Source organism: Lipotes vexillifer, unplaced genomic scaffold (genome assembly GCF_000442215.2).
Source record: "Lipotes vexillifer unplaced genomic scaffold, Lipotes_vexillifer_v1.1 scaffold376, whole genome shotgun sequence".
Taxonomy (NCBI): Eukaryota; Metazoa; Chordata; class Mammalia; order Artiodactyla; family Lipotidae; genus Lipotes; species Lipotes vexillifer.
Window position 1 is genome coordinate 617,222 of NW_006785037.1, and position 25,853 is coordinate 643,074.

General features: G+C 38.1%; 1 protein-coding gene across 1 annotated transcript in view; it reads right to left on the reverse strand.

Annotated features, from left to right (window-relative positions):
- Nucleotides 1–25,853, reverse strand: part of NIPAL2 (NIPA like domain containing 2) — a 72,225-nt gene that overhangs the window by 37,111 nt on the left and 9,261 nt on the right. The window contains exons 2-3 of the mRNA XM_007457160.1: nt 16,448–16,516; nt 15,252–15,423 (exon numbers count right to left, since the gene is read on the reverse strand). Coding sequence (XP_007457222.1) covers nt 15,252–15,423; nt 16,448–16,516 — 241 coding nt within the window. The remainder of the gene's footprint in view (nt 1–15,251; nt 15,424–16,447; nt 16,517–25,853) is intronic.

A 25,853-nucleotide genomic window follows, 5' to 3' on the forward strand; every position in this document is an offset into this window, starting at 1 on the left:
GGGAGGGCCCGAAAAACCAAAAAAAAAAAAAAAAAAAAAAAAAAGTGTTGGTGTGGTGGGATCCATTTGCTGATCCTTGTGATGTTGAAGACCCTCCTTCTCATTATTGATGCTACTGAAACCTCAGCCTTACAACTGTGCCATGACCTACTGCTATGGCCTCAGGTGTGTGTGGGGTAAGTTGAATCTGAGCTGTTCCTCTTATGGAGTCATAAGTAGAGGCAAGGGAAGATCCAAATTTGCAATAATACAAAAACAAAAAAAAAATTATTTGTATTTTAAATATCTGACAAAAACTATTATTTGAATTTCTTATCTTTTTTTTAAAGCAAAAATACAGAAAGAAAAATCATTATAAAATAATCTCATCATCTAGGAAAGAACCACAGTTAATATGTTTGTGTGTTTATTTCCCTCTGGTTGAGATCAAACTGTAAGGCAAAATTTCTTTTCTCAGTTTCCTCAGTTACTGTATTACCATTTGCCATGTCATTAAAAATTCTTCATAGATATAATTTTAATGAATCTGAATTATAATACATTAAATCAGTTAAGCTTGAATGTAACTATATCTGGTGCTCTGGCAATTGATTTAAAACAAAATAAAAAAATCCATGCCAGAACACTCATTCAAGATAAGCTGGAATCCACATATGTTTTTTCCATCTTTTTTTCAACCTAGCTCTCTCTCATTCAAGTTGAGCTATGTCCTTGCAAATTTTCCCTGAGCAGGTTATTTATAGGAATGGGGGCTTCACACAAAATAAACAGAGCATGGGAAATGTCCACCAAGCATGAGTTTATTGTGTGGCATGGCTTTAAAACATTAAAGCAATATTTTCTGAAGATAAATTAATGTATAGATATGTAGCCCGTTACATTAAGAATGGAGTTTGGGACAAGCATAAAAATGTATGATAAATTTCTATTTCAGATTTGGACCAAACAATTCATGGAAACTAATTTCACATGTTAGAGCATTAGAAAAGGTATAAAAATCAAGACCTCACTCCCAACTCCCATTACTGACTTCCTGTGTAATTAGGTAAGGAATGTTTCCAAGTGTAGGGAGACAGATTAACAACAAAAAATAGGTGAAGCATCATTACACTAACACATACCAAACGCGTTCCATTATAACAATACTTGAACTGACCATTTCACAGCAAAGGATTCCAGTAAGAAGGTAGACATTGCTTACATGGAATAAGGAAATTTTAGAGCTAATAGTAGACAGAGAGATAATCTACTCTAGGTTCTAAACTTTATAATTGGGAAACTGAGGTCCAAAGAAACTGATCCATTCATCTAACAAACATTCATATTACAGCACAGCTGGAACCAGCATGCATATTTCCTCATTCCAGTACAGAGCTCTTTCTAGTACACAACACTCCATTTCTCCCTTGGAGTAAGAAAGGCATCATTTTCCTTTTCTTCTTGTTGCTAAGCCACCATCTCATAAATAATTTCACTTTCAGAAGGAAGAGGGAAGAATGTTATGTAGGAGATAATTTCACTGCTGAAAGCAAAAAGGACATGACTGGTAACAATAAACTTGAAATATACCATAAGCATCAAATTATATCAATTGCCATAAAATAGAGTTTTATGAAACATAAATACGCTACCTTTACTTTCTGAAAGAATTTATATGTCTGATGCATTTTTTTTTAAGTTTTAAGAGAACGTGATTTTCTACAAAATTTTTAGATAAGAGAATCAGTTTATCTATCAAAGAAAGTAATAAAAAAGAACATTCTATTAAGATACATCTACTTATAACTCATTTATCTTGCAAAACATGGTTAAAATGAGAGCTGTGCTGAGAAAAAGACAGTTTCTGAGCAACAGCTAATAACATGACTTCTAAGAACAGAAGTAAATTTTTTAAATGAGAAAAAATAAATAAACTGAAGTGCTCCCATATGTATTTGCAATCAGAGATCTGTCAAACTCAACCCTGTCTAGTTGCTGCTACATCAACAAACATTGCCTAATAAACATGTACAACGGGGGAAAAAACTATTACACTTTTATTCCTATAGTAAAATTTAATATTTAAAAATAGAGTATTTCAAGATCAATAGTTCAAAAGCATTAAAACAGAACACACTTGTAACTTATAAAACCATAGTTTACCACTGAGCACTAACTTCAGCACTCAGAGTTTTGTGTACATTTTTGACTACAGGCATATTTGGGCAGAGGTTCGTGAATCCTTTTCCATCCTGGCCTTCACAGGACATGAGTCTACACAGAGAGTGCTCCCAGACACTGGTCTATACAGCGTGATCCTGGACACTGGAGTTAAATTCGTTACACAGTGAACACAGTGACTCCAGAGGCATTGTGACCGCAATGATCATAATGCATTAAAAAAAAAGGTAAAAGGTAGCATATGAAAGATAACATACCAAAATTCAAACTGTGGTTATGGGGAAAAAAATATAGTAGGGGGACTTCCCTGGTGGTCCAGTGGTAAAGAACCCGCCTTCCAATGCAGGGGACACAGGTTCGATCCCTGGTTGGGTAACTAAGATCCCACATGCCATGGGGCAACTAAGCCCGCGCTCCACAACTACTGAGCTCGCACGCCTCAACTAGAGAGCCGGTGTGCCGCAAACTACAAAGCCCACGCGCCCTGGTGCCCGTGCGCCACAACTAGAGAGAGGCCTGAGCACCACAACAAAGAGCCCGAGCCGCGATGAAAGATCCCACATGCCTCAATGAAGACCCCACATGCCGCAACTAGACCTGATGCAGCCCGCTCCCCCCCAAAAGAAAGTAAATAAATAAAATAAATAAATATATAAAAAAAGAAATAAGTGATCAATTTAAAAAATACATAGTAGGAATACTCTGTAAGAGGAAAGGACAAAAAAGTTTTTTCTAGTATTTTCTTTGGTTCAAAAGAGTGCGCCCATGGGGCAGTGTGTTAAGGTAGTCACTTGGCCTTCCTCATAATACTTTATGGTCAGGAGAATCTCAGCAACAATTATAATGGACTGACTCCTACTGGTGAGTCATCTATACTCTTTTCAGCCATTAAACATCACTTGGTTTAACAACCAGAATGGATACGATTTCCTGTCAAGGTTGATGCAAGGAAACTTACACTTGGGCATTCTGATTCGGATTTCTAGATGAAAACAGATAGAGGCCTAGCAAGATCCCCGTGGCTTCAGCTGAACCAGGTCTAGGCATGGGGGAGGTGCCAGCCCCAAGGGTATAGACATGTGCCCTGATGTTGAGCTCCCTAATGCTTCCTGATCTACGTAAGAATAAACCTTCGTTTGTTCTTCATTCACCTCCACTCTGACATCACAAGAGCTGGCTGTAATTATGGAAGAGTTACTTACCTTAATGTGGTCAAGAGTTGGCATATGAGAGTTCAGATAGGATGTACAAACTTGATTTAGATTATCTTCTGTAATAGCTACTAATGGGGATTAGTAAACCAGAAGTTAAGCATCAACTTTCTATATGTTAGCAATTAAACTCAAGGGTAGACTTTTACATGTGAGTTTAGATTTTTGTGTCTGTAGAATAACAGGTAAATTGGCATTCCTTTTTTCAATTTTCAACATTAAGATATATGTGCACATTTTACTTAAATTCCCTTTCTCCCCAGATAATAATTTTTTTATTAAAGGTTTAAGAGCACAGAAGAGACTCGAGTAACTATTTAAATGTGTTATGGTATGGCTATTTTTAAATGAGTTTGTTCACATTTATTTACTTCCCTCCAGTTTTTACCCTTTTATGACCACCTCTAAAAAGACAAATTTAACCCAAAGTTTTAAAAATCAATTACACCTTACCTAAATGTGATTATGGATATGATATTCTTATCTGATAAAGCTGGAAAGAAAAAAACCTTTGGTCCACAGGTCACAAACTCAAATGCCTCCAGGGGCCAGTTAGGTAATCCTCTAAAGAAGAAAGAATAATGAGGGTGGTGGGCTGTAGCGATGAGGGGCTGTGGAGCCGTGGTGACCTGGCGTACACAAGGTCAGTGAAAGGCGGCAGCCAGAATTCAGCCCTAGCCAACTGCAAGTCCAGTGTTACCAAATCTGATACTTTAAGACAAAAATCCAGTTTTTGTGTATCACTATCCAATTTTTAAACATGGGAAATTAATTTGTATTTTTAAAATACATTCTTTGAGCCAAGCAAAACACAACAGTGGCCAGATCTGGTCTACAGGCCACCAGTTTGTAAACTCTGATCTAGTCTGCAAATGAAAATTTCATCAATTTTCCTGCCTGGATATTCAAGTTATTGTTTAACCTCTATGATCTGAAGAGAAAGCAGGGTATATGTTTATAATATAGGAAAGTAGAAGACAAAGTAGTAAAGAAAGCACTCTTTTATAGAAAAAAGAACCCATGACATGAAAAGAACATATTTATATAATAATGCTACAAACAGATCCTCACATGTAAATATCTGGCTTGTGGTTTCTGACCACTTATAATGGCAACTTTATTGTACTGCTAAAAAGCAAACCACAAAAGCACTTTCATGTCAGTCACAATCAAGCTTCAAACACGTGGACACGTTGAGCGTGCTCGTGGGCTCAGTCAACTCTAGCCATTTTGAGGTACTGACTTCTCCAAAACGACCGTTCCCCGTTAGTTGTACAATTGGAGGGGCAAAGTATGTCAATTACAGTGAATTCCACGGAATTAGGATTTGAAAATCTGAGGATGTGACACTTTGAAAAATGTTTCTTTATAGAGAGAAAAGTTGTCCCACCATCCATATTGGCAGGAATGAAAGTATCCAGTAATTCATGTTAATTAAAAAATAGCTAGAGGGTGTGGAGAAAAAGGAAGCCTCCTACCCTCCTACACTGTGGATGGGAATGTAAATTGGTGCAGCCACTATGGAGAACAGTATGGAGGTTCCTTAAAAACTAAAAATAGAGTTGCCATGTGATCCAGCAATCCCACTCCTGGGCATACTTCCAGACGAAACTATAATTCAAAGATATACGTGCACACCCATGTTCATAGCAGCACTATTCACAATAGACAAGACGTGGAAGCAACCTAAATGTCCATCAACAGATGAATGGATAAAGAAGATGTGGTATACATATACAATAGAATATTACTCAGCCATAGAAAGAATGAAATAATGTCATTTGAAGCAACATGGATGGACCTAGAGTTTATCAAATTAAGTGAAGTAAATCAGACACAGAAAGACAAATATTATAGGCTATCACTTATTTGTGGAATCTAAAAAAAATGATACAAATGAACTTATTTATAAAACAGAAATAGATTCACAGACATAGAAAACAAACTTGTGGTTACCAAAAGGAATAGCAGGGGGCAGCGGGTAGGAGAGATAAATTAGGAGTTTGGGATTAACATGTACACACTACTATATATAAAACAGGTAAACAACAAGGACCTACTGTATAGCACAGGGAACTATACTCAATATCTTGTAATAACCTATAATGGAAAAGAGTCTGAAAAATATATGTATATATTATATAGATATAATTAAATTTCTCTGCTGTACACTTGAAATTAACTATACCTCAATTTTAAAAAAGGGAAAAAATTGCTGTTGTCATTTATTGAAGATAATGAAATTGTAGGTAAAGTGCATAATTTCAAATGAGGAAATTTACCTGGATTAAGAACAATAATCTTTTCTTTTTTAAAAAATAAATTTATTTATTTATTTACTTTTGGCTGCGTTGGGTCTTCCTTGCTTTCTCTAGTTGCAGCAAGTGGGGCCTACTCTTCGTTGTGGTGCGTGGGCTTCTCATTGTGGTGGCTTCTCTTTGTTGTGGAGCACGGGCTCTAGGTGTACGGGCTTCAGTAGTTGTGGCTCGCGGGCTCTAGAGCGCAGGCTCAGTAGTTGCGGTGCACGGGCTTAGTTGCTCTGCAGCATGTGGGATCTTCCCGGACCAGGGCTCGAACCCGTGTCCCCTGCACTGGCAGGCGGATTCTTAACCACTGTGCCACCAGGGAAACCCAATCTTTTCTTCTCTACATTTTTCTTGACGTACATTAGTGATTAAATTGAAAGGAGTCCAAAAAAGTAAAAATACTGTCACTGACAGGATTAACTCTGTATTATAAATGTAATAGTGCATTACATCATCAATAGCAATTTCTTTAGAAATACTCTGCGGCGTTCTCAGAAAATAAGGATGGGTGGAAAAGATGTTTCAAATAAAGTTTTTTAGGTTTTAGGAATGCTTTCAGCTGAGAGTGCATGAGCAGACACAAAATGAGAACTTCAGAGATTTATTTCACACATCTTATTTAGGCTGGTTTTGAGACAAATGTGCTAAGGCAGACAACCCAGCAAGCCACTGAGAAAAGGGATATTTTCTGCATATTTCCAACATTAAAATAAACGTCCGGGTAAAGTGCCACTATCCCAGGCAGCCCGTGAGGTTTAGAGCTCCAATGACTTCATCCAGGCTGGCACCAAGCACAGGGCGCTAAAGGACTGAGAGAATCCACAGCATCGAGGTTTGTGGAACACTACAGGTCACTCGCTCATTGGCCTGTTTATGTTTTCTTTCATTTGTTTCTAATAAAAATCTTGGAGACCAAAGTTTCTGCTTGAGATGACTTCTCTGGAATTCCAAAAGGCCTCACCAGGGCTTTCTGGCTGTGCTATGACCATCATTTAATGGAATACAGACACATTTCAGCTTACAGCTTTATAATGGCACACAGAAATACACGAAACAACGTATATTCCACATCATGAATTTCAATTTGAGCAGAAGCCAGCATGTTAGGGAAAATGAGAGATGGAAAAGACTTACTAGTCATCTGCCTCATTCTCTCAGTGCAGTCAGTTTTCCAGCCTTAATTCAAATTAGCCCAGTCACAGGGTGACTACTTCCCTTAGGAAATTATTCCAGGGCCAAGGAGGCCTCACTGCTATTAATTTTATCATTCCACATAAAATTCCAAGTGTTTGATCTCATATAATTCATCTCAAATTTAACCTACTTATTACTCACTTCTATTCATCTGGGCAGTAATTAAGTAAAATAACAAGGTTGTATGTTTCATACAGTACCTGGCAAGGTGGATGTTCATTCAATATTAGTTTCTTATCTTTAACTATTTCTAAACTATTGCCTGAATTTAACTTGGAAAAAGGTGATATGTTCTCTGAACTCTTTTCTAATTACTTTGTTTGTTTATTTCTTTTTGCGGTACGCGGGCCTCTCACTGTTGTGGCCTCTCCCGTTGCGGAGCACAGGCTCCGGACGCGCAGGCTCGGCGGCCATGGCTCACGGGCCCAGCCGCTCCGCGGCATGTGGGATCTTCCTGGACCGGGCCACAAACCCGTGTCCCCTTGACATCGGCAGGCGGACTCTCAACAACTGCGCCACCAGGGAAGCCCATCTTTTCTAATTACTTTAAATCAATATACTCAGAGGTATAGAACTGAAAAATGTCCATCACATTTGTTCTGTTTTGTTTTGTTTTTTTACAATTTATTTATTTTTGACTGTGTTGGATCTTCGTTGCTGCGTGTGGGCTTTCTCTAGTTGCGGTGAGCAGGGGCTGCTCTTTGTTGCGGTGCATGGGCTTCTCATTGCTGTGGCTTCTTTTGTTGTGGATCATGGGCTGTAGGCATGAGGGCTTCAGTAGTTGTGGCACGTGGGCTCAGTAGTTGTGGCTCATGGGCTTAGCTGCTCTGTGGCATGTGGGACCTTCCTGGACCAGGGCTTGAACCCATGTGCCCTGCATTGGCAGGCAGATTCTTAACCACTGCACCACCAGGGAAGTCCTCTATTACGTTTTATTTCTCCCACCCTCCCTGCCCCTGCAACAATCTCCCTTCATATCCCATTCCTTTGCCACCCCTAGCCAAGTCAGTTTTATGCTGAGAAAGGTCTACCACGAACCTCCTTTAATTTTTTGTGGCCTCAACTCTTTGGATTGTTGATAACTTTATTATTTTTAATCATCTCAGTGCTGACGCATAGCACAGATCACAGTCACGGCGATGAACAGAAAAACGAAAACATTAAATGTAAAGTCATGCTTTGTAGATACACAAATAATATAACTCAACCCCCCAAAGGACAAGCTTAATAAACCTTTAAATATTTACAGGAGTGAGTATTCACAAGTTGTTTGCAATGAAATGTTTAGCCATTGTGCTTCATCGGGAATTGAAATGTTTTAAACAACACCCTAGAACAGAACAGAACGCTTCTCGCCCAGCATCCTAGAACAGAGCATCCTAGAATGCCCAAACCTCATTTTATCAAAATTCAAATTCAAACCAATTCTGTGAGGCTGTATTGTGTGATTTCCTGCACCATGCTCTCCTGGAAAGAGCAGACAGCAGGCACACACAGTCACCAGTCTCCTGGGTCTCAGCTGAATGGCCAGAATGCATTAAATAGGTCATTGTGAACATGATGAGAGTTGCCAAAGGGGAAGTATAGGGTCAAGGCTGCTACATGCAGTCGAGCAGGTTGTGCACTGCACAAATACACTACACCTGAGGGGGCATCACCCACATGTCAGATCTTGGTGACTTGTATATTTCTCAGGACAATTTTCTGACAGATGGCACCAGAGTGTCCTGCTCTAATGAAATTATTGTATTATCATAATTTGCAGACAGAAAGACAGAAATAGAGTATCATGAGAAAGGATGCCTTTTTCTAATTACAAAAAGGCACCAAATAGCTGAGCAGAGGGCCCGTGTAGGGTGCTTAGGAAGCAGAGAATAAGCCTGTTTAATTTAGTGTAGAAGCCCAGAAAGGCCTCCTGGGGAAGTGGGACAGGAAAGATTAGCAGTAGTTTAAAATTTTATTACAAACTCCTCAGAATATCCAACTTATTTCTTTTTATTGGATTTCTGGTATAATAACTAGTTTCTCAGAAAACACTTTCTCAAATTGCAGTTAGACCTGAAAGCCTCTCTGAAGTTAATTAGCAAGTGAACAAAAGTGATTTGAAGCCAGAGCAAGAAGACAGAAAGTTGCACGCATGTCTCAGACTGCTATGTTTTTCCTTGGACAAATTTCTGTGTCTGTTTTTTAAATGTATTTGGTATTGGTAGGTAATTTGGAAATTTTGGTATTTTCCAACACGTTTTGGTGGGGAATATGTGGAGAAGTCAAAGGGTAAATGCGGCTTAATGGCTGAACAAATGAGCTGTGAAGAGCCTACATTTCTGCTCCCCGAGAATTAGTTACTGCATGGATAAGAGCAATAAAAAGCATTTCTTGAAGTGGTTCATCCATTTTAGATAATTTAACCACCAGCCACCTTCAGGGGCATGGAAGTAAACTCTGTTACAAAGAATAAAATACTGGACTTCCCTGGTGGCGCAGTGGTTAAGAATCCGTCTGCCAAGGCAGGGTACATGGGTTCGAGCCCTGGCCCAGGAAGATTCTACATGCTGCAGAGCAACTAAGCCTGTGCGCCACAACTACTGAGCCTGCGCTCTAGAGCCCACGAGCCACAACTACTGAAGGCTGCGCGCCTAGAACCCAAGCTCCCCAAGAAGAGAAGCCACTGCAATGAGAAGCCCGTGCACTGCAACAAAGGGTATCCCCCGTTTGCCGCAACTAAAGAAAGCCTTCGCGCAGCAACGGAGACCCAACGCAGCCAAAAATAAATAAATTAAATAAATAAATTCAAAAAAAGAATAAAGTACTTTGTTTCTTTTTAATAATGATTATAAATCGCAGTGACAATGGCTAGTTGCCACTGCACTATGTATCCAACACTGCACTATGTATCCTACACCGTTCTTAAGTGTTTGTGTTTACTCAATTCTTCCCCATGACAACTTCTGAGGTAAGAACTATTTTTATCCCCACTTTACAGATTAGGGAGCTGAGGCATATTCCCATTTAAATAACTTGCCCAAGGTCGCAGAGCTTTCCAGGGGCAGAACTGAGATCTGAAGGCTGGCAATGTGGTCCTAGAGCTTTGCGCTCTTCACCATTCTACTGCCCTGTAGAACAGTATCCAGCCGAGGCTTTAGATGAAATTGAAAAACCAGCTCTTAAGCTTTCTTTTTTTAAAATTTTTATTTATTTTTATTTACTTATTTTTTTGCGCCACGCGGGCCTTTCACTGCCGTGGCCTCTCCCGTTGCGGAGCACAGGCTCCGGACGCGCAGGCTCAGCGGCCATGGCTCACGGGCCCAGACGCTCCGCGGCACGTGGAATCTCCCCGGACCGGGGCACGAACCCGCGTCCCCTGCATCGGCAGGCGGACCCTCAACCACTGCGCCACCAGGGAAGCCCAAGCTTTCTTAATTAATGGAAAAACAAACACAAGTCAACATCTAGAATTAATCATACTGCCGGCATATAACCAGCATTTCAGTCAGAATAAGCTTTTGCCCTATTACTCACTGAGGAAGCCCTTCAGTGAGAAAAAGAGGGTAAAAGTATAAGGTGATACAAGGATACAAGGGCTCTGATCCTCTTTCTCCAAAAGCTGGACCCAGGCTTGGGAATTCAGATTTGCCTATACACCAGGATCACTCACCATTATCCACCCCCCACTGCAGGCACTGGCCAGTTATCTACCCTGTTTGAGTCTCTAGGATGCTGTGATTGCTTGTGAGCATTGCTTGAAGAACTCTAAAGGGTTTTCTGCAAAACTGTTGTCCCTTGAGATACTTCTTATAAAGGCACCTTGTGGACAATAGGTTTGGGAAAGCTGGCTTACTGCATCTGCCTCTGAAAGACTGAGAGCATGCCTGGGCCCAACCCAGGGCCTCAAGAAGTCCTCCACTAACAAAACCTGTGTCACATTTTAAATCCAATATTGCGGAAACCTGTTTAGTGACAGAATTCTTTGTTTTTTAGAACACCTATGAAACCATCAGTAAAATGAGCGCCTGAGAAATGCTGTCTCCAGGTAAGCATGTCAGTGTAGAGCAGCAGGCCACACAGATAGAGGGAAAGAAAGAATAGAAAGGAAGATGGTTTCAAGGCAGGAACGTGGGTAGAGTGCGAACTGAAATATCCATGGTGCTTACTGTAGTGCTAGTCCTAAAAAAAAAAAAAGACCAAAAAAAATCTGTTCCACTGAAGTGTACAAAGGGAGGAGGAATTTTGATTATGTAAGACAAAACAGTGGGACTGACAATATTAGCAGCCTGGATGTAGTGAGATGGTGACTCACACAATTTATCCTTACTTCTGGAGAGGAGAAAAGGAACACAGTGTGTTGGTATGAACCAGGCTGCCCAAGGAGAATGAGGAAAATGGAAGAAAGTTCCTTAACTCAGACTTAAGAGCTAAAACTTTTAAAAAACTGTTCTGGACCTCAGTTTTCTTCCTTCCTTATTTTTTTCCCTTTTCAAAATTTGAAAGCCAGAAAAGAATATGCAATCTCTCATGCAACATTGCAACAGACATTATCTTTAAAAAAAAAAAAATTCAAAGAAAGATTTGATTTCTCTCTTGAAGCTCCCAAGAAATAATAGGGAACATAAAATTTCTAGCTCAGTAAAGTGTAGACACTCTTCTGCCTCATCTGTAGACATAGCCATAAGATAACGTATTTATTAAAAAATACTGTCCCTTTTGCTTCAAGTTTTCTAGAGTTTCTAGAATCTTTATAAAGAATTATAAAAGTGGTAGGGGGTTGTTCTGGGGAAAATTCTCAATCACCAGCATCCCTCACCCACCCACAGCATTGCACAGTGACCTAAATTCAGTGCAAGAGTGCTGTGAGAATATTATGTATGAGCATATATTACTGTTTGCAAAGATTGTAAAGCAGGAAACAATTTGTGTTTGAGGCTATAAGTTTACTTCTTGGAATCATTTTAAATGGGCAGAGAGGGAGGTTACTAAAAATGTTCTAAAGTTGAAACATTAATCCAGGCTAGGAGCAGACAAAGAAAAATGATGGGTAGCATTGAGAAAAGCCCATCTCCAAGTTTGAAGGTGGGTGGACTGCCCCCTCCCCCCAGGGAGTTTGGGGAGGACAGGTCACTGTCCAAGGGGAAGGTGGTTAAACTTCAAACTTCCCGTTATTAATGAGAGTTTCGAGCAAGACATGCCAAAATGAGCAGCTTCACAGGCGTCTTCACTGAAGGTCTGTGAGGAGTATCAAGGCTGGCCCTTCATCTCTGGCAATTTCCGAATTCTCACTTCAGGTCCCAAGAGGTCTGGCTAATATTTCATTTCTGTGAGATCGCTGATCTTTATAATAAATCTAGCACATCCCCGTTTCTTTGTGTTAGTTGGAATGGCTCTTTTCTTCTCATTCCCAGAAAAAAGTTTTCCCAGGACTGGGGGACTAGAGATAAATGGAGAATTTCTGTACAATGTGGCTCACACACTCAACCCTCCCCGCCGAGGCATCTGTTTGATCTGCACGGACACTTTTGTCTTTGGACATTGCATAGAAACTGAGCATGAAGCAGAATAAGAAACGAAACTAAAGATCAGCTCTAAACAGATACAACATTTTCAGGACAATTGGGGCCTGTAGAGGTCCCAAGGTGACAATGTAACACTACCTTTTATCTATTATTTCTCAAATTTTGAGAAGAAACATCCAGAATGTCCATGTACGCGGTATGTGCAGTAGTAAATAGAAGATAAGATATCCTCAAATTGCTGATTTTATCTGAATGTTAAAAATGTCAAATGAAAAAAAAAAGTCAAATGATTACATAAATTGTGTGTCTATTCAGAGTAGGGTGATTTTAACTGAACAATTTCTTGAAAGCCAAAAAAGTGTTCTTTGCTAACTATTCTACTATCATACATCATGAAAGTATTTTAAATAAGATATTTTAAATTATTAAGAAGGGGAAACTACTTTCAAAATGAAATAAAATTCTCTTTGAGTATACATTATTTCAGTTTAAACTATGCTTTTTTTTTTTTTAAGACTATCATATATATTTTAGGAGAAATATTACAATTGGGATATGTGGGTGCACATTATGCTTGATCTAGTTGCTACCAGGCAATAGCCATCAACTTGTTTCTATTTCAATGAAGATTCCAAATTCACAGAAACTTAGAAACATGCTCTTTCCATAGCAGCAGATAAAGGGTGAAACTCAAAAGATTTTATTGATTTTAACATGACTTAGAGAATTTGTTCTCTTTTTCAGCAGTAATTTTTGTTTTTTTTTTTTAGTCTTTACCAACATCTCATATTTTCTTTTCTAATTGTATTTAGTAAGTCATACAAATTTTGAAAGTAGGATAATTGTGACATTACTGTAAAATTACACATTCTTTCTTTTTTTAAATTTATTTATTTGTTTTTTTTTTTTAATCTTTGGCTTTGTTGGGTCTTTGTTGCTGCACACGAACTTTCTCCAGTTGCAGCAAGCGGAGGCTACTCTTCTTTGTCGTGCGCTGGCTTCTCTTGTTACGGAGCACAGGCTCCAGGCACATGGGCTTCAGTAGTTGTGGCACATGGACTCAAGCAGTTGTGGCTCGTGGGCTCTAGAGCTCAGGCTTAGTAGTTGTGGTGCACGGGCTCAGTTGCTCCATGGCATGTGGGATCTTCCCGGACCAGGGATCGAACCTGTGTCCCCTGCATTGGCAGGCAGATCCTTAACCACTGCGTCACCAGGGAAGCCCTAAAATTATACATTCTTATAGTAACGTAGAATAACCAATATCAAATTCTTTTTTTTTAACATCTTTATTGGAGTATAATTACTTTACATTGTTGTGTTAGTTTCCGCTTTATAACAAAGTGAATCAGTTATACATATACATATATCCCCATATCTCTTCCCTCTTGCGTCTCCCTCCATCCCCCCCTCCCTATCCCACCACTCTAGGTGGTCACAAAGCACCAAGCTGATCTCCCTGTGCTATGCGGCTGCTTCCCACTAGCTACCTATTTTACATTTGGTAGTGTATATACATCCATGCCACTCTATCACTTCGTCCCAGCTTACCCTTCCCCCTCTCCGTGTCCTTAAGTCCATTCTCTATGTCTGCGTCTTTATTCCTTTCCTGCCCCTAGGTTTTTCAGAAGCTTATTTTTTTTTTAGATTCCATATATATGTGCTAGCATACGGTATTTGCTTTTCTCTTTCTGACTTACTTCACTCTGTATGACAGATTCTAGGTCCATCCACCTCACTATAAATCTCAATTTCATTTCTTTTTATGGCTGAGTAATATTCCATTGCATATATGTACCACATCTTCTTTATCCATTCATCTGATGATGGACACTTAGGTTGTTTCCATCTCCGGGCTATTGTAAATAGAGCTGCAATGAACATTTTGGTACATGATTCTTTTTGAATTATGGTTTTTTCAGGGTATATGCCTAGTAGTGGGATTGCTGGGTCATATGGTAGTTCTATTTGTAGTTTTTTAAGGAACCTCCATACTGTTCTCCACAGCAGCTGTATCAATTTCCATTCCCACCAACAGTGCAAGAAGGTTCCCTTTTCTCCACACCCTCTCCAGCATTTATTGTTTGTAGATTTTTTGATGATGGCCATTCTGACAGGTGTGAGGTGATACCTCATTGTAGTTTTGATTTGCATTTCTCTGATGATTAGTGGTGTTGAGCATCCTTTCATGTGTTTGTTTGGCAATCTGTATATCTTCTTTGGAGAAATGTCTATTTAGGTCTTCTGCCCATTTTTGGACTGGGTCGTTTGTTTTTTTGATATTGAGCTGCTTGTATACTTTGGAGATTTTTCCTTTGTCAGTTGCTTCATTTGCAAATATTTTCTCCCATTATGAGGATTGTCTTTTCGTCTTGTTTATGGTTCCTTTGCTGTTTAAAAGCTTTTAAGTTTCATTAGGTCCCATTTGTTTGTTTTTATTTCTAATTCTTAATGTAAAAGAGATGCTAAACTATGGATCAGGCATCAAGGACTCTAACTACGTGTAATGTCAGCTTAGCATATGAATAAAACATAACATTTTATTACAAATGCTTTAAGATAATTCATTAATGATTAAAAAGCATGGTATAACATTTTCTGCTACTGTTAATTTCATTTATTATGACTCAGACACCGGGAATCAGGCTTTTAAACATAGATGTTACAGCTACAAAATGCAAGTTTCTTTGTGGTTAATGTGGCACCATGACAGTGAATAACTGAAATTGGTAGTATAATTGTTCCAAGTTAACGTGCTAAGAAAACAGGAAATGACTTTTTTCTTTTGTGCATGTGTTGTTTAAGTTGTCTTTTTTTTGCCAACTATTTTGATCTCTTAAAATTTCTATTTGTCAAAACACAGAAAAATGGCTCACCTGTAACAGACATACAGCCTAATGGAGCAATGAGAGTAATGGGGGCAAATCCATAGGCTGCAAAGTTTCCTGTCTCTCCCACAGCCATCAGTATGACGCCGCCCCACCACAGCATGCCCTTGAAGTACGGCCGTGGGTGTTCTTGGTGCGCCAACTGAAGATGCGAATATTTCTGGAAGTACATCACGATGTAAATAAGGAAATATTTCCACCCAACCAAAACTTGCCTTGAAATTTTTGATCCTATAAAATTGCTTCATGGCTTTTAAATTTATTTTCAGATTATTATAGAGCAATTATTATGGTTTTCTGTTTGTTCCAAACATATTAACAGAAGTGAATCATACTGATATAGCATTTTATAGTTTAAAGGGCCTTCTCACATATTGCTTAATTCTCATAACAACTCTGTGAAGTAAATATCATTGTTACTATCTAAAGACGGAGTGTGTGGTAAGGAGTTAAGTGACTTTTTAGTCCACCACACCAAAATACTTCTTTTAGATTGTCAAAAAAATTCAAACGCTGAAATAAAGATAATAAGTTACTAAAGAAACACCTTTGGAAAAGGGATTCAAATCTATGAGTCAAAGTTGCTGCCACAATAAACATAACAGGGCAGAAAGCTCTGGTAGCAGAGGGATGGGGGAACTCATTTATATCTGGTTTGAGTATTTCTTTGTACTGGAAATGTATGAATTCCTGAAAAACTGGCCATTAAATAAAGCTTTAGTTCCCTATTGATTTTATGATAACTGAACTTACTTCCTTAAGAAGTATGTACAATTCTAGATTACTTTAAAATCTTTTCTTTAAATTTTTTAAAAAATTTCAGAAGTTATTTAGAAAACGATAAAAGTACTATAAGAAAATGTAGAACATTAAAATAAATCTTGGCTTATGCCAAGATATGAACATCTTTTTAGGTGTGATACAAATTCACAGGCGCCTGGTCTGGGGTACACAATACTATTAAGAGGCTCAAAAAACATTTAACTTCTTTTAAAATCAGAAGAAGAAAAAAGATGGACACAATCTAGCCTGGATTATATTTGTCTTTATATCAATGAGGTCATAAGATATACTTTCTTTAATGGAGGAGGAAGTCCAAGAAGGCAAAAGTGCCTGAGGCTCACTGAAGTCATAATGTGTCTCTGGATCAAACTCCAGAGTTAGAAAAATAAGCTTCTTCTTACCTGAATATTTAGGGAAATGCTGATTACCAAGTTTCCTAAAATGGCCAGCAAAACTCCAAAAAGGTGAATCTATAAAAGAAAATGTTTTCTTTAAATGGTACTTTAAATAGCACTTGTAAGATATTTACCAAAAAAAACTATGAAAATTTAAGTTGATACATTCATTCATTTGTTCATTCATTCAGCAAATATTTACTTAGCACCCATTTGCCAGGGTCACCTGGAATATGAATAATGGTTTTATTAGGATTAATTTTTCACTTTAGTCAAATATTATTTTTTATAACTAGTTCAGTCCTTTACTGAATTCTCTAGGTATGTGCTTCATTCACTAAAATAAGCAGTCATCAGCTTCTGACTTTTTCCCACTAAGATGCTGCTATTTATCCTGTCTGCCAATTTCCTCAGCAACCTCTCTGATTGGGGTGTTCATTGCCTCAAGTATGGACTATATAATTATTTCTGTTCTCCCTCTTTTCTTTCTCTTAAGATATTCTGGAAGACTGTGGTATGAAAGAGAGATCATTGGCTTTGGGGTTAAAGGATGAACCTGAGATTCAGATCTGCTATTTTCTAATGGGCGACACTGAGTAAGTTATTTCAGCTCCCTGGCCTCAGTAAACAGGGGACGTTGGATAAGATGTTTCCAAAAATCCCTTGATCTCTAAACTGCTATGAACCTCACTGGAGACAGACTAAATTTTCCCACCACTCTGCTGGTCAAGAACCCACAATGTCTCTCTACAGACAACTATATTAAATACAAAGCTACTGTACCAGCTCCCGATGATTGGTCCTCATCCTGACCCATCCAGTTGTCCACAGCACACTTTAAGGTGCTCCCTCTACCTTGGGTACCTGGCTCCTGACTTCTCCAGTCAGATGTCATACTTTTTCTCATGTCATTCCTCTCACCCAGACAGAGTATCTTCTTCCCTCAGCCCATTTCAATCAGACCTCACCCTCCTGGCCATCGGAGCTCTACCTCCTTACGAGCTTCTCAGACACCACAGCCCATCTTTACTTTCTCAGACTCTAAATGGTGAACATCCCTTATTTCTTCTTTTATATTGTCAGGTGTATCATTAGGCTCTATAAATAGATGGCAGATTCTCTGAGGGAAGGGAATCATGTCTAAGACTTCCATGGGGTCTTCTACATCAGCTACTATATAAAATGAGGGGCTTAAAAAAATACTTGCTTGAGAAAGTATAGAGTGGTTTAAAACAAGAACTACAGAGGTTAAAAAATTAGTTCTGACACATTGGCCAAGATCTTTACTATAGCTAGCATATGTATTATTCGATGACTTCAAAAGATGCATATTCTGCTCCTATCTAGGTACAAAGATGTAATATCTTCTAGCGGTAAAACTTAGCAATGATAGAAGGGCTCTTCCCCCTTCTTCCTCAGTACATAACTTCTAGCTAGCTTCAAATTCCAAGGAGTTATTTGAATTTCAAATGAACATTACAACCACAAGGAACCCTTTTCAGAATGCAAAATGTCTTTGAAGTTTTAGAACTTCATTATATGTGCTGAAGTGAAATTCAGTATTTCTAAAAAATGAAGCAGAAAAGTTGAAAACCCATTTAATAGTTGACATATAATATCCATGGTCTTTAATCAGTTAAGAATTTTCTTTTCCTAATAAAAGCAGTTGGCAATAATTTTGATCACTATTCCTCATGGGGAACAATTGTATCATAATATAATGTGCTATTTCCATGCTTTCGATTTACAATTGACTGCATTTGGCAGTAATCAGGAAAATAAAAATCCAGAAGAAGTTTGGGATTGAATGGATAATTATGAAAATCTTCTAAATTATAAAAGTAAATTGTTGAATAGAAATAAGTTACTTCAAAATTCTTTAAATGATTCACTGAGTAGTTTAAACACCACCAGGCCAAGTGTTTAGAAATTGGTTAGCAGGATTTCGCAATGATTTCTTGGATATGACATGAAAAGCACAGGCAACAGAAGAAAAAATAGATAAGCTGGACTTTATCAAGATTAAAATCTCTTGTGTACCAAAGGACACTATTAGCAGAGTGAAAGGCAACCCACACAATGGGAGAAAATATTTGCAAATCATATATCTGATAAAGATTGATATATAGAATATATAAAGAATCCCTACAACTCAACAACAAAAAAATAAACAATGCAACTGAAAAATGGTCAAAGAACTCAAATAGACTTTTCTTGAAAGAAAATATATAAATGGCCAATAGGCACATGAAAAGATGCTCAATAGCACTAATCATTAGGGAAATGCAAATCAAAACCACAATAAGCTACCACTTCACACCCATTAGGAGAGCTACAATTTAAAAAAAAACAACAGAAAATAACAAGTGTTGGTAAGGATGTGGAGAAATTGAAACCCTAGTTCATTGTTGATGGGGATGTAAAATGGTACAGCTGCTGATCTCATAACATATACAAAAATTAACTCAAAATTAACCAAAAGACCTAAATGTAGGAGCCAAAACTATAAAGTTCTCAGAAGAAAACATAAGGGTAAATCTTTGTGACCTTGGATTTGGCCATGGATTCCCATAGATAAGACATCAAAAGCGTAAGCAAAAAAGAAAAAATAATTGGACCTCATCAATATTAAAAAACTTTCTGTTTCAAAGGACACTATCAAGGAAAGTGAAAAGATAATCCACAAAATGGGAGAAAATATTTGGAAATCATATATCTGACAAGGAACTTATACCTAGACTATATAAAGAACACTTACAATGCAATAATAAAAAGATAAATGACCCAATTAAAAATGGGCAAAGGATCTGAATAGACATTTCTCCAAAGAAGACAAATGGCTACCAAGTACATTGAAAAGATGTTCAACATCACTAGTCATCAGGGATTGCAAATCAAAACCGCAGTGATATACCACTTCATACCAAATAATATAGCTATAATCAAAAAGTCAGATAATAACAAGTGTTAGTAAGGATGTAGATAAATCAGAACTCTCTAACACTGCTCATGGAAATATATAATGGTGCAACCACTTTGGAAAACAGTCTGGAAGTTCTTCAAAAAGTTAAGCATGGAATTTCCATTTGACTCAGCAATTCCATGCCAAGGTATATATCCAAGAGAAATGAAAACATATATCCACACAAAAACTTGTACAAAAATTTACATACCAGTATTGTTCATATGACAGCTAAAGGCTAGAGGTAATGATTGTACAACTCAGTGAACTGTACAATTTAAATGAGTGGATTATATGATATGTGAATTATATTTCAATAAGTTGTTATACAAAAATAATTTTAAAAACACAAAGCATTTACATCTTTTTTTTTGCCCAAAGAAATAAAATGTTACAAATGTAACTAGCTCTATTTCAGTCTCTTCTTCCTCTCAGAGATAAGTGACTTTTTTTTCTGAAGTTGATACAAATATATTTCTTTCTTTCCTCTATTTATTTTTATTATCTATTTTGTTTACCCAGCTTTTCCTTTTTTCATCATCTTCATTTGGACTCTTAACTCATTAGCTTTTTCTGTTTCTTTCTATCATGCAGATAGGGCTTTACATTTTCCCCTAAGTACACCCTCTGTCTTAGCTGCCCGCATAGTTTTGGCATGTACAGTTTTCATTGGCATTTAGTTCTAAATATTTTCTGATTATCTCACCATTTTTATCTGAGCCTTATATTATTCAGAGATGTGTTTTTTAATATTTCTAAATGAATGGGGTGTCGACTATCACTTTATTACTAATTTCTAATTTTACTGAGTCGTGGGCAGAAAATACACTGTGTGTATATTAACATTTGCTTTTGACCTATTATACAGTGTAAATTGGAATTTGTTTTGTGACCTGCTGGTGTAGGGTCAAGTTTATAAGTGTTCCATGTATGTTTGAAAATAAAGTATTTAAAAGTTGAGTTAATATATTTTATATATCAGTCCTATCTATCTATCCATTCATCTATCTATCTCCATTAAGTCATTGTTCAAATCTTTGATATTCTTACTAAATTTTGTATTGCTTTGTCTATCAATTGCCTAGGGAGGTATGTTACAAATCTACTCAAACATCTATTTATATATTTTAAGACTATAGTCCTAGGTGTATACAGGATCAGGATTGTTTTATCTTCCCAGCTAATTGTTCCTTTTTTTAAATTTTATTTTTATTTATTTATTTACTTATGTTTATTTTTTATTTATTTATTTTTTCTTATTAGTCATCCATTTTATACACATTGGTGTACACATGTCAATCCTAATCTCCCAATTCATCATACCACCACCACCCCCCGTCCCGTAATTGTTCCTTTTATCATTAGGTTTTTTCTTTAAAATCTATTTTAGCTGATATTACTGTAGCTGCTTTCTTTTGATATTTGCTACTTTCCACATCACTTTAACATTTCTGCATCATATTTTAGTCAAGTCTCTTATATATAGAAAATAACTAGATTAAAAAAAAATCCTGAGACTTTCTGTCAGATGGGGAGGTTAGTCCATTTTGTTTATTGTGATTATAAACATATTTTCCTTTATTTCTATCTTTTTTGTGTTTGTAGTTATCTTGCTTTTTCTTTGCTTTCTAATTTCTCTTTTCCTGAAACCTGTTGAAACAGTTGAGTTTTCTTTATTCTTTTCTTTCCCCTACTCTTCTGGCTAGGAAGTTACACATCTTATTTATAGTCTTTCAGTAATTACTGTTAAATGTTTTTAATTTTGAAATAATTATGGACTCACAGTAGGTTGCAAAAATATCGCCCAGGTTGGGCTTCCCTGGTGGCGCAGTGCTATGAGAGTCCGCCTGCCGATGCAGGAGACGCGGGTTCGTGCCCCGTTTCGGGAGGATCCCACATGCCGCGGAGCGGCTGGGCCCGTGAGCCATGGCCGCTGAGCCTGCGCGTCCGGAGCCTGTGCTCCGCAAATGGGAGAGGCCACAACAGTGAGAGGCCCGCATAACGCAAGAAAAAAAAAAAAAAAAAAATATCGCCCAGGTAGGTCCATGCACTCTTCCCCCAGTCCTCCCCTTGATGTTAACATCTTACACAACTACAATCCAACATCTGTGGTTCTCTCTATTCTCTCCACGTTGAACTCCTCTTACAAGTACGTTGGACTTTTTAATTCTTGTTTCCTAAAATAGCTCTCATATTTTCCAACTGTATCTCTTTGTACTGAGTTATGGATAATTTCCTCAGATCTATCTTCACGTTTAGCTTTTCTGGCCTCCTTTTGAACTGAGTCTTTATACATGCCTCTCAGTACCTATATTAAACTGTACTATAATTATGTTTTACAAGTACATTTCCCCTCATTAATGCTCCTAATTGTTGGGGAGGGAAGGTTCAAATTTGCAATGTTTCTTAAAAAAGGTGTTTTAATTACCTTCAAGGACATAGAGTGACTTGAGGCAAGCATTACTAAATGCTGTTTCCAATTAGAGGCTCTGGTAAATGTGCTTTAATGACTACAAAATCCTCACCTGCAATCAGAAGTGTCATTTGCATACAGTGAGCAGCCCTTATAAACTTGCCATTTAAATTAAAGACATCTAGTTTACTTCATTACTTTATTCAGAGTGTTATCTGATTTCTAGCATATTAGATTAGTGGAAACTCAGAGCTTCTCTCTCCCCCGCCCTCTTTTCTCCCCTCCCTGTTGATCTGGAGACTGGTGGTCAGGAAAGAGAACAGAGGGCCAGAGAAGGAAAGTGACTTGTGCAAAGTCACACACCTAGATAGATACCAGGCAAATTCTGGCCCAAGGCACCCAGCTCATGTCTGAATCACCATTTCTTCACAGACTGCAATAGGTAACCATCTGGCTAGTCAATGCCAGTTTACCACAGTTTTAAAATTAGCAGGATCTGTTTCTTTTTCTCAGTGCAAATAAAATAAAGCAAAGATAATAGTTAGAAGGAAAGGTTGCTCCACACCTTAACAATGCAGCTAGAAGTACAGACCAGAGACACAGATAGATGGCCTTAATTTTTGCAGTGCTCACTCCTGTCAGTACTGTAGCTCAATTTCTGGCTTTTCCAGGATGGCTTGACAAATAGATGGTGGGAGCCACAGCAAACAATTTATGGAGAATGAGGTCCAAAATATCAGCACTAATGAGTACTAAGAATGTTTTTGTTTTATTTGGAATAACAATCGTATCTCCTACTTTTTGGTGCCAGAATGTTCTTTAGACATTTCACATAAAGTCATTGACCTATAATCCATGGGTGGGGCAGTTTGGCCAGATGGCAATGGGATATGATAACAGGGATGTGTGGAATTGGTCATAGTCTATCCCAGTTCTGGCTTTGAACTCAACCATATTCCTGGCTCTGCCTTCAAAACATAAATCTGGAATCAGACCCAGTGGAGCTAGTACATGGTTCAAAAGAACCATAGATTCAGAGCTAGTCTTTTTTTTTTTTTTTTTCCTGTACACGGGCCTCTCACTGTTGTGGCCTCTCCCGCTGCGGAGCACAGGCTCCGGACGCGCAGGCTCAGTGGCCATGGCTCACGGGCCCAGCTGCTCCGCGGCATGTGGGATCTTCCCGGACCGGGGCACGAACCCGTGTCCGCTGCAACGGCAGGCAGACTCTCAACCACTGAGCCACCAGGGAAGCCCCAGAGCTAGTCTTGAACACTGTAATAGTCATATTCAACTCACAACTAGAATAATGCTACCTCCTGTTCCAGGAGGTCGCTCCCGTGAGCGATCCAGTTTCGAATACCAGAAATACCACAGGTTAGGTGATTTAGGTCAACTAATCACTGCAGGAATGATCTTAAGAGCCTGAACCTGAAGGGGAATGATATACCTGAGAAATGAACATTCAGGTCACTTCATCTCACGGGAAACTCTTAGGAATGAGCTGGGGTTGTTTTTTATTTGCACCTAGTAAACAGGTAGACACAAATCTACTTCCAGAAAGTTGGGAGGGGATAGGAGGGCATCCAAAATCTTGGCGATACATCCTTAAGTTTCTAGGAGTGAAGACTCATAATGTGTGCAACTTACTTTCAAATGATACATGACAATATAAAATAAAAAACAGAGGGAGACAGAGAGAGAGAACAAACAAATATTTCACAAAGTTAACAACTGGTGAATCTCCACGTGAAGGACATATAGTGTTTACTGTATTATTCTTCTTAATTATCTATAGGTTGGAAAATTTTCAAACTAAGAAGTTAAAAAATTCTGCTTTATAGACTCAATGAAATTAAAGAGAATATGGATTCATTGAAAAAGAGTTAAAAGAGGAGATGATAACAAGGAAAGAAATAAAAGCAAGAAATAAAAAGGAAGCTGGCTGGACCAAGGAAAGAGATTAAGTAGAAAAATAAAACCACTGCACAGCTTAAAACCACAGGTAGACACTGCTTGGGAAAAACACACAAGGTGGAGGAAAAGGACATAAAATGGTAGTGATCAGAGAGAAGATGGTAGATATGGGAGACAGACAACTCGAAACCCACACCAGAAGCTATTCACTCAGCCACGCACCCATTTAGTATTTATTTAGTGACTGCTAAATATTAGGTCTATTTCAGGAAGTAAGGATGCAAAGTATCCTCCATAAGCTCAGAAGAGGTAGAAAAAGCGACCAGTAACTACCAAAGCGACCAAGACTACCACCTGTGACATCTATAATAGAGGTATGTTCTGTAGAACCCATGGGAACAGAAGGGACAAAGTACAAATCTGCCTAGGTTGGAGAGTATGTTAGCTTCCTGTGACTGCTGTAACAAATTAGCACAAACCTGGTGGCTTAAAACAACAGAAATTTATTCTCTCACAGTTCCGGAGCCCAGAAGCCCAAAATCAATTTCACTGGGGTGAAATCAAGATGGCAGGGCCCACATACCAAGAAGTTCAGTTGCTAGTTCATAGGGTATGCATATGTCTGGGTTTTATAATTACTCACAAAGATTTTTCCAAAATGTTATATAGAAGTAAATAACATTTCCAGGTGCCTCTCTCCCCCTCCAACACTTGGTATCTTGGTATTGTAATTTTTTTTAAGTTTAGCTATTCTGGAGAACCTCACATCTCATTATGGTTTAAATTTCCATTTTTATAATGACCAATGATGTTGAACCTTCAGATAATCTTATAAACCATTTCGCTCTCTTGTTTCATTAAATGTTTTTCCAGACTGTCCAATTTTTAATTTATGGTGGCAGACTTTTTGTACTTGATGTGTAAGAGTACTTTATCCCCAATATGATTTCTTTTTGAATATATGCATTCCGTACAAGTTTTCTCACTGTGTCTTGCCTCTTTTTACATAGAAACTTTTAAGTAATAAACGGACTTAAATATACTCTGTTGATGAAGTAAACTTATTGATCCTTAACTTTAGGTGTGGTACCCTTTATATCTGGGTTAAAAGGTCATGAGAAAACTTCCTACATTTTTTTCTAGAAGCCTTATTTTAAAATAACATTTTGCATATAGGTGCACAGACTGGAACTTGTTTGCCTATACTGTGATATAAGGCTCTTTTGCTGTTTCCGATTTACTGTTTACCTAATCTGTTTAGTTATTAATTTCAGTCATTAAAATTTTTATTTCAAGGATTAAAGAAAAAAAAAAATGGCAGGGCCACACTCTCTCTAGAGGCTTTAAGGGAGAATCCATTCCTTGCCTCCCCCAGTTTCTGGTGGCTGCTGACATATCCTTGGATTATGGTTATATCACTCTAATCTCTGTCTCGGTGGCCACATTGCCTTCCTCTTCCATATGAAATCTCCCTGGGTCTTCCTCTTATAAAAAGATACATGTGACGGCATTTAGGGTCCATCCAGATAATCCAGGATAATCATCCCACCTCAAGATCTTTAACTTAATCACATCTGCACGACTCCAGTATAGCTGGACTGGAGAGGCAGGCAGGAGGCTTTTCGTGCCATGGATCTGCTGGTGGTGCTACAACATGCAGGACTCTAAACCAGAGAATGTTAGGTCCAGCCGTGACTTTTAGAAGACTCATCCTGGCTACAGTGTGGAGGATGGACTAGGAGGGAGCAAGACAGGGAACAGGAAAACCAATTAGGAGACACCTCGGGGTCTCAGAGAAGAAGTAGGGGAAATGTGGAGAGTTAATTACAACAGGGCCATAGAGGAACAATATTCATATTCATCACAGCAAACATTGGAGGCAACCTGAAATATGAAATGCTTTTTAGATTACCGAATGGGTTGGACTATTCTTACCACTAATCTCCTTTGCCCTTGTAGATAATTACGTTGTCTGCAATACTAACCCAAGCTAAGTTAAAACTATAATCCCATACGTGAAAAAGAAGAAAGAAAAATTTTCAGTCAGGAACAGATTTTTAATTTGTTATCTTGGTTTTTGTATGTTATACGGTTATTGCCTTTCTATCCTGAGAAACTCTCAT